General features: G+C 21.8%; 2 protein-coding genes across 2 annotated transcripts; both read right to left on the bottom strand.

Moving 5' to 3' along the window:
• Positions 1–881: 881 nt before the first annotated feature.
• On the bottom strand, positions 882–2885 carry PVVCY_1204050 (zinc finger protein, putative; the record flags this gene model as incomplete). Its single annotated transcript, XM_008625414.1, has 1 exon — positions 882–2885. The coding sequence occupies one exon, from the start codon at positions 2883–2885 to the stop codon at positions 882–884; it is 2004 nt and encodes a 667-aa protein (XP_008623636.1).
• Positions 2886–7969: 5084 nt separating this feature from the next.
• On the bottom strand, positions 7970–10606 carry PVVCY_1204040 (conserved Plasmodium protein, unknown function; the record flags this gene model as incomplete). The annotated part of the gene is made up of 1 exon (XM_008625413.1): positions 7970–10606. The coding sequence occupies one exon, from the start codon at positions 10604–10606 to the stop codon at positions 7970–7972; it is 2637 nt and encodes an 878-aa protein (XP_008623635.1).
• Between the last annotated feature and the right edge of the window lie 152 nt (positions 10607–10758).

Genomic DNA, 10758 nt, shown 5'->3' with positions numbered 1-10758 from the left:
TTGAGTTTCGAACCATCTCATATAAAATAAATTGCTTATAGCATAACATATATGTAATTATTAATAAAACAAGATATGAAATTATACATTAAGTGACTTTAAAACAAAAATGAATATTTAAAAATGAAATAAAACATTACTCAGAAAACTTGACAAATAAGGGACGATATATAAAAAAAAAATACACTTTACATTTATAGCTGGGTATTATATATATTCATAACATTTAATTAGCTGCGTAATGAAATGACCATACATAATAAAAAAAAAAATTAAAATATGCACATATATATAATATATATATGTAATATGTATCCACAGCATATATAATATGCGGCACACATACAACTTGTAAATAAAGCATGTATTATATATATATAGAAATATATGTATATAAACCTATAATGTATGGGCATACAATAGATTTGAGGAACGCATAAAATAATATAAATTTTTGCATAATGAATTGACACATTTAAAATAAATAAATATATATATATATTATACATATTCAAATTTGAATTTGAATAATTGCAAAAGATTAAAACCTAATCAAAAAAAAAAAAAAAAAAAAAAAAAAAACACACACAAAAGTACATTCATATACATAAAGCATGCGGCTATTTCTAATACATAGAAATAAAATACTTTTTGGAGTCTTTATTATAATGATAGTTATGATTACTATGCATAATTTGGTCCATACTCTTCTATTTTACATACCACTAAAGTATTTTATATCATCATATGTTTTGATTATGCATATTTAGGAATCCATTGAACTTTACAAATATAAAATTTTTGTACTTAAATAAAATAGCAAATATTGTATACTTACACATTGAGCACAAATTGGGTATCTGATTTTATTTGTTAATTTTTCAATAATCAAATATCTCTACATCTTGTGCAATTTTTGAAGTTGGTGCTGGGAATTCATCTTCTGGGAAATTCCAGAAATTGGAACAACCAGCCAAATTATTGTTATTATTCATTTTATAAATGTTTTTAATATTGTCATTTACGTCATATTTATTATTATTATTATTTGCATTGTTATTATTTGCATTGTTATTATTTACATTGTTATTATTTATATTATTTTTCATGTGAGGTATATTATTATTTTGGGGATATTGCTCAGATGTATGTGATAAATCTGGGTTCATTTGTTGTTTCATAATATTTCCTGACATAGAGGGAGATTTATATTGCTCGTACATGTTATTATTAACACCTTCATTCATATCTGCATCATTATATAAAAAATTTTCATCATTATAATTATTAGCATTTGCCATTTGTAATAATTTAAAAAACTTTTTGATATCAGTAGAATTAAATTTTTCATTATCATCTTCGATAACTTTTAATACACTATCTTGTGCTGTTATTTCCATATGTTCAATTGTATCTACTAAATTTGTTTCATTAGCTTCAACATATTCTTTAGATGAATTACTTGCCATTCTCATAGGTGATGAAGGTTCTTTAGTTGAAAATGAAGAATAATGAAGTCCTTCATTTTTTTGCCCTCTATTCATTCCATAATGTTGGTTAGTCATATTACTATGTCCACTAGCCATACTTACATTTGAATTAATTTTTCCATTCATTCCAATACTCATATTTGATCCTCCCATATTTCCATTTCCTGTTTTTACCATACCATTACTATTTGTAATACTTCCAGCCTTTTTTACTAAATTTCCTGCTCCACCTCTATTGTTATTATTTATAGAACAGTTCATATTCATATCTTGTCCCATAATTTCATTTATAGATTTATATCCTCCATTACTATTATCATTATTTTTATTTACTGCACTATGGATTTTTCTAATATTAAAGTTGCTCAATATCCCTCCACTACTATTATTACCATTGCTGTTGTTAGTATTATTCATATCATGATTGCTCATTAAAAAGGGTTTTAATTTTAAGTTGCTCATATTATTTCCATCTTTATTATTATCTTTACTTTTTAAGAGAGCATATAATTTATTTGAATAGGAAGAACTTTTTCTATATGGCTTGCTCATATGATTATTTCCATTATTATTATTATTATTATTATTAGTATTCATTATATTGTTAAGAATATTTTCATTAATATTGTTATGAATACCTAGCTCATTATTATTGCTCATATTTGAAGTAACATGGTTATGCATACTATTGTTACTATTGTTTGAGTTTATGTCCATATTATTATCTCCTAACAATATACTATTATCAGCACTTGCATTTTTTGTATACTTTTTTCCAAATCGAGTATTATTTAAACCATTTTGCAACGAATAATTATTATATGATATTGATGTACCATTTTTTAAATCCTTTTCATTTTTTTTTCCATTACCACCATTATTATTATTATTATTTATATTTCCTCTGTTTTCATCCATAAAAAAATTATTTTTTGGTTTATTCATTTTTTGCATAGAAGTTGTTAAAGGTGCAGCTAACATCAAATTTATGGCATTTTGTGATGGAGATATATTTCCAGGTAATGGCCTTAACTCTTCAATATAATGAGCATGCCGACAATGAGATTCAGCATTACATTTTCCTCTTAGAAATTTAGTACACGGTGCAGTTTTATATAAATCACCTGTAGGCCTTAATTCACATACTGAATGTGCATAACTACATTTTTCATTTTTACATAATCCTGATTTTTTTGCTAATGGACATAAACTAGTAAAGGATAAATCAGGGATTGGATTTAATTCTTCTTGTGAATGTGCAAACAAACAATCTATACCTCTATCACAACGCCCCGAAAAAAACCATGGGCACATTTTTGTTTTATAAAATTGTTTTTTCCTTGGTATTTGAGTCACAACTAATGGTGACTGATTATTCACGTTTTTTGTCATCATCTTGTTTGCTTAAAATTTTGAATAAATCGTTCTATGTATAGGAAAACTAATTTTGTTTTTTCTTTTGTTTTTAATTAATATAAATGTTTTGAAAATTGATATATATTTATAATTGTTTTAATATGTATATCTCAATGATCGTATGTACTTATGTAAGCGTATATATAATTACATAGGAGAGCAAAATAACACACTTATAAATACTCTCAACACAATTGCTCTTATCAGTATAGACAGAAAAAGTATGTAACTTTATATGACTATTCAATTAATTGCGCAAAAAAAGGTTTATAAATATAAAACATAATCAAATAATTTCTTTAGATCTTACTTGAAATAAATATACATATATATATACCTTATTTTGCATATAAAATTTAAAAACCAATAAATAAGATATATATAACAAATAGATGTATGTATATACTCTTACCAATACACTCTAAATAAAAAAATATTTCGTATAAATTGTATTTATATGTATATATATATATTCATAAATATGTATGCATGTATTTTCACTTATGTACATACATTAAGATTTTAATTAGAGAAGTGTCGTATTTAATTCTTTCTAGTGTTTCAACAATTGTTGAATCATATTAAAATTCAAAGTAACCAGAAAAAACATGAACAATGGTAATTAGCAAAATAGAAAAACAGCAAAGTAACAAAAATAAAGGTATGGAAAATAAATACAATGATAAAACTATTTACGATAAAAAAAAAAAAAAATTTTGTATATTGTAATTTATTTATTATATCTTTACAATAAAAACGTAAAAAAAAAATATAAAATAAAAATATAAGAAGTATAAGAAAATAAATTATGCATATGTATATTCATTACACATTACATACACATATGTGTAATAAATAATGAATAAAATATTTTATAAAAATAACTTTTTAATTTTTATACATATATAAGTTGGTAAATATTTAGCCTTATATGTGTATGCATCAACTTTTAAAATAATAAGTACTACTACACTTACTTGCTAAAGAATATGCTCAACTTAAAAACTAAATGATTAATGGACTAATGGCTTACTAATCATTAAAACTTTGTAATATTATTTATATTTATTTATTACATTAAAAAATAAATAAAAGCATAAAAAAAAAATGTGAAAAAAAAACACAAGAACAAGATAAACAAGAACAGGAAAAGAGAGAAAAAAAAAAATAATAATAATAATAAAATAAAAATAAATTAATATATTACTTAAGCCTAAAAATAAGCACTAAACTAAATTCAGATACTAAACTTATATAATATAAATATACAAGTTAAAAAATATTATTTTTTATACACAAATGGTATTTTTAAAATAAAAGATAAAACTATAAACACATAAAAATAAAATTTTATCAATTTTATTTAAAGATATTATATATTAATAAAACAAAAAAGACAACTTTTAAAAAAAAAAAAAAACCAAGGTATATATGAAAAAATATATAATCTATTTATTTACTATTTATCAAGAAAAGTTAGCAGATATAATCCAAATAATGATCAAAAATAAAAAAGGATATAATTATAATATGCAAAAGAACACGAAGTAATACTAAAAGAAAAAAAAAAAAAAAAAAACTATAAAAAAATGTCTATAAATAAAACAATATATAATTACACTAAACTGTCTGATATTACTTAGGACAATAATGTTGTATAGTTGTAAACAATATAACTGTTATATATAGATATTAATATAGCATATATGTGTGTATACATATAGTGTTCTACCATACTTAAAAATGGATTATTTATAAAAAAAAATTATAATAATAAAATTCAAGAGCGTTATATGTATTGTTCTTATAAAAAAATTATATATATATATATGTACTTAAAGAATATATGAAAAATTAAAATATAAAAAAACTGTGAATTTTTAATATTAATAGAGAATACTAAATAAGGGTGTGTTCTCTAAAGAAAGGGGATGGATGGGGTATACATTTTGCATATTTAAATTATTTTTTTTTTTTTATTTATGTACGTGTATACATGTCAAAACATAAAAAAAAATTTAATTTATATATTATACCACTTGTTTTTAAGGGCTTTTGAGATACTATATTAGCATAAAATTCATTATATCATATATATATAAACAGTGTATTAAAAAATTATATATGTTGTATTGATATATTTAAATGCGTGTAAAGCATGCTACTGTAATTTTATATTATATATATAGCACTAAATGCTATAAATATGAAATACTATCGTAGTTATTAAATGCATGCATTATATATGGACTTTGGGCTTCGTATTATTTTGTACATGTACATATATAATATTATATTAGTGTATAAATATGTATATGCTATTTGAGATTATGTATGTATATATAACAAGCTATTTAATAATAGTGACAGTCGTATGCAAAATATGGTTAAGCCTTTGCGATATTTAAAACAATATATATATTATGTAAAAATAGTTATAAATTAAAATGTGAATTTGCATAGGAAAGTAAAATAATAAATCAAAAAATAAAACAGAGAAAGTAAATGCATATGAAACTATAATTTAAATGTAGGAAACAAAAATAATGGTAAACTATAACATGAGTAACATAAAAAAAAAGTGTTGGAAAATCAAGTTTTAAGCTTTCTTTTTCTTTCTTTCTTGTTTTTTTTTTTAAATACTCTATGGAATTTTTGTAACTATTATATATAAATATAATAATCTAAGGACACAATGAAATAAAATTTATAGAGATAAATATTATATATAATAATGATGGAAAATATTTTTATAAAAAAAAATTAATATGTATTTAATATATATAATTATATAAATTGAAATAAAATAGAAAAGTGAAACATGTTTAACTTTATATATATATATATATGTAAATTTTATAGTTTTAACAATATATTTTTTTTTTATTAATTTTCTTATTGTCCACGTATTTTTTGTATGTATATAAAATATTTTATTTTATGTATTATTTTCTTATAATATTTATGCTATATTCCGTTTTTAATTTGCTTCGCGGTAAATTTAATTTGTAAAGTTAATACACTTATTATATTGACTATATTTGCCACATAGAAAAATATATTTATATTAATTATACAATTTTCCCCAAGGCAATTTTTTTTTTCGAAGTTACTAGGTGCTTCGACAAAAAAAAAATTATAACGTTTTTTTTTTTTTTTTTTTTAATTTCAATATATATTTTGTTTCCGCAACTACACAAAGCAAAGGGGTATAGTAAAATTATTAATTAATATTCCATTTAGCATTTAAACAAAATCTTTTTATATTTAATATGAATTATATATGTATAAAGGGATACATATAGATAACATATTTAAATATAATTTAAATTGCATTTATTATAATCCTATAGAAATTAATGCAAATAAAAAAATATATTATATGCATGGAACAAAAACAAAAATAAAATACAAATTATGTAAAATTATCCAATTATATATTTTTTAGCATGTTTTTACATTCCTTATAATTTTGACATGCTTTTGTTATATTATAAAATAACTATTCTTAATTATGATTTTTATTATATATTCATATACCGATCTACATTTAATCCATGCATAATATATAGCTTTTGTGTTTGTACTTTTTTTTGTTATGTACTTTTTTTGTTATGTACTTTTTTTGTTATGTACTTTTTTTGGTTTCTTTCCCCCCTAATCACAATTTACTCTCTCTCATATACCCTTATAATTTATTTTTCTAGGATTTATGAAAAAGAAATGGAAATAAAAATTTACTAGCATTAACATATGCTTATCCAATTAGTATTTATATAATTTATAAAATTAAAAACGACAAATCTTTTCTCTTGTAAAATATAATTAATAAAAGTGGGTATGCATGTGTTTTCCATATTCATTATTATCTCTATATAAAAATAACCTAGTTAAAAAATGTAAAGCATATTATCCCCTTATTAATATTATAAATAAGTATAAAATAATAGTTTTATATACACATATTTATAAACTTATTACTACTTTAAGGCATAAATTTTACTTTATCATTATATATACTTTAAACCTTTTATTTGTTGTTTTATTGCTAAAGGAGAGTATCATAAGTGAAATAATAATAGAATATTATGTTGAGTAAAATTTTTGTCAAAAATATCTTATAGTTAAGGATAATAAGGTCTTCTCCTTTTATTTTTTTTTGTAATATCTTTTCTTTTTTTATTTTATTTCAATTCCTTTTCATAGTTAAAAAATAACTACCTTAAAATAATTACAATGCTTTATAAAAAAACAGTATATCATACAATAATATATACACATATGTTTATAGATTTTATACTTATACAATTGTATATATTCAAATAATAAGGCATAAAAATATGAATATTTAAAAATTAAATATAAATCAATATTAATTTTTTGTATGCTTTTTTTTTAACAATGTTTGATTAAACAAAATAACTCGATCAAATTAACGATTTCTCGAAATTTATATTATCATGAGTTTTAATATAAAAAAATATTATAATAGTAAAAATATAGTATGGTTTACTACTTTTTTGATATTTTTATGTTATTTTATTATTTTTTTTTTTTCAAATTTTATTAGCGTTTAGCTAGTTGTGTTTCCATTAATAATTATGAACAGCAAGGAAAAAAACAATTTTTTATATAGACCAAAAAAAAAAAAATAGAAATACAAATAATTTTAGCAATATCAATAAATGTGGAATAATGACAACATTGTTAAATTACATTATTTTATAGATTTAATAATTTTAAAAAATGTAACGAAACAACATATTGATACACACATAACCACACTTAGAGCTAGCTAAATAGGGTGGCACAAATTTATGTAATAAATTTTAATATTTTATTAATATATACCAATCTTCATTTTACACACTTTTATAACAAAGACATACACACACACAGTATTTATTATATCCTCAATTTTTAACCAGAATTTTACTTAATTTATATGCATAATGAAATACTGGTTTTTATGCGGTAAATTATAATTTTTATTGTGTAAAGGGAAACGGAGATAATTATTTTAAAAAAAAAAAATAGCTAAATTTAGCTAGCTAAATAAAATTTTATGTTTTAACTTCCATAGTATTAATATTGTTTTTCTTTTTGTTTTTCCCTTTTGTATATACTCTTTGATCGCTTGGATTAAATCCACATTCTGGTGCTCCAACTACAGCCCATTCTGGTGTTTCTGCACAATAATCTATAGCACTAAAATTTACATTTTGTTTAACAAGTGATTGAAATTTTTCGTAATTTATCCATGTATGCCATTTATTATTAATTTTAAAAATTTTTTTAGCTATTAAAATACTACATGAATGTTTATGTTCACATGAAATTTCGTATATATCAGAAATAGAACGTTTCGAATTTACTAAATGAAATGCAAATTGATAAACTTCTTCATGCCAAGGTATATTTTTCATAGTTAGTTGATATCCTTCCGACGACCCACAATATGTAACAGCTTTTATTTCAATAAAATCGGGATATCCATATTCAATTAATTTAGCATAACTTGATATTTCATCAGACATCATATTATATTCTTTTACTAATGTAAATCGAAATACAGTTCTTTCTTTTTTTTCCTTTAAAATTTTAATGCATTTAAGATATCTATCCCAATAATCTTTGAACAATGGTCTATCTATATTTTTTAAAGCTTCTTTATTTGGTGCATCAATAGAAATATAAAGTTGTGTAACTTTTTTTAATTTTTTTAATTCATTTGGAAATTGGGCATTTGTTACTAAAAATGTTGAAATATTTTTTTTATGTAATTCATCGATTAATTTATTAATATCGGGATACATAATAGGTTCCCCTACAAGTGATAATGCACAATGTCTAATATTCTTAGCATTTTCAAATCTCTCATTGATTATATTATGAACCCCTTTTAATTCTTTTATCATATTTTTATGTTTTTTAACAGCTTCATCAACTATAAAATCTGCTTCATCTTTATTCCATCTCCATTTTGTTCCGACTGGATTTTTATGATGTCTCCAACAAAAAACACATTTATTTGCACAAGCCAAACTAGGAGTGGCTTCCATACATTGATAGGAATTTATTCCATAAAATGTATGTTTATAGCATCCTCCTCGACCTCTTATTTGTGATTTTGTCCATCGACATAATTTTACTGCACTATGTGACCCAATTATTTTATATCCTTCTTTTGTTAATTTTGTTCTTTGGTTATCTGTTAGCATATCTTTTATTTTGTTTGATAATAAATCTTCTAAATCTTCTGAACTGTTACAATTTATTTCGTCATTATTTTCATTTATAGATTCATTGCTAAAATCACTATTAACTAATTTGTCGTCTTGTTCATATTCATTTTTACAGCATCCGTTTGGTATCGATGTTTCAAAATTATTATTTATTATTTTTTTGTCATTAATATATTTATCATTTCCATTCAAGCAATTGTTGGAAATACATCCGCATCTCTCAGTGATGTTTCCATCATTTTGGGATGTAGAAAATGAAATATGGCCATTAACTGACTCTTTTGACGTATTCAAATGTTCCGAGGGCATACCATTGTTTATGCAATCACATTTATTAATATTACTATTGTCTACTGACTTGGTTGTTTGTTTATTTTCACCATCATTAATTGGCATACTTTTTGCATCCTCACTTTTTTTGCAAAAATATGTACAGTAATATTTCAAAGTATTATAATTTTTTCTATTTGCGTAGTGAAAAAAGTTATTACTAAATTTGGTGTAATTAAAATTGTATAAAAAAAGAGATAGACATATTTTTTTTAACAAGCTAGATTTCCAATTTACAAACTCTTCTTCATTATCCATAGTTGAACATAATTTTAATGTTTTTTCTAATTTATTTGCTCCTAAAGATGATAAAAATTTATCGCATTTTTTTATAGGGGTACAAAAATATTTACTCCCATACTCTTTATTACCAAATCCAACACAACTATAAAAAATATTTTTTAAATAATTTTTTTCAACTCGAAAATCGTTAACTAAATCAGTTAATGTATCTTCTAATTTATAACAATTTGCTGGGAATGATCCAAAATTATATGTACTAATAAACATAAACAAAATATTTAAATCATTATTTTCACTATTTTCAAAAAAGGTATAACTATCAAATTCGTTTCCATTAACAAAGTCAAAATGAATTTCACTAATATTATTTTCTATAAAACAATTTAAATAATTATTAAAATGTGTATTACCACATTTAATCATATTTTTTTCATATTTTTTTAAATTATCAAAAATATCTTTTACTTCATTATCACATTTTGATGATTCATTATTTGTTATATTTTCTTTTTCATTTTTACAATTTTTTCCATATTTTCTGTCTTTATTTTTTTTGTTCGTCTTCAATAATTTAGATCGAAAATATTCCAACATATAATCTTCAATATTATTTATCTCATTATTTATAGATCCATCAAAAATTGTGTCATTTTTTTTATCTCCTTTAGTTATTATACTTATAGTATTAAAATGATTTAATATATCATTAAAAAAAATTATTAATTCATTTAAAAATTCTTTTGCTGCTTTATAACTAGTAATACCTTCAGACCCATATATCAACGTGAGATTTATTTTCGTTTTTTTCTGAATTGAATAAAAATTAATATTGCCTCCTTCATTGGGGGGCGGTACAAGTTCATCTTCTCTTTTTGTTACCATACCTTTTCTGATTTATTAATTTATTATTCTATATATTATAATATTTCCAAATATATTTACATTCCCTTTATCCATAAATATATCCAAACTTTTTTTTTCGTCTTACATCACTTGTGAATATGAAATTTGTTTAAAACCATTGAGGGGCAGGT

The sequence above is a fragment of the Plasmodium vinckei genome, assembly GCF_900681995.1.
Source record: "Plasmodium vinckei vinckei genome assembly, chromosome: PVVCY_12".
In the NCBI taxonomy this organism is placed as follows: Eukaryota; Apicomplexa; class Aconoidasida; order Haemosporida; family Plasmodiidae; genus Plasmodium; species Plasmodium vinckei.
Note: the sequence above shows the minus strand (reverse complement) of the source record. Positions and strands in the feature narration are given on the sequence as shown.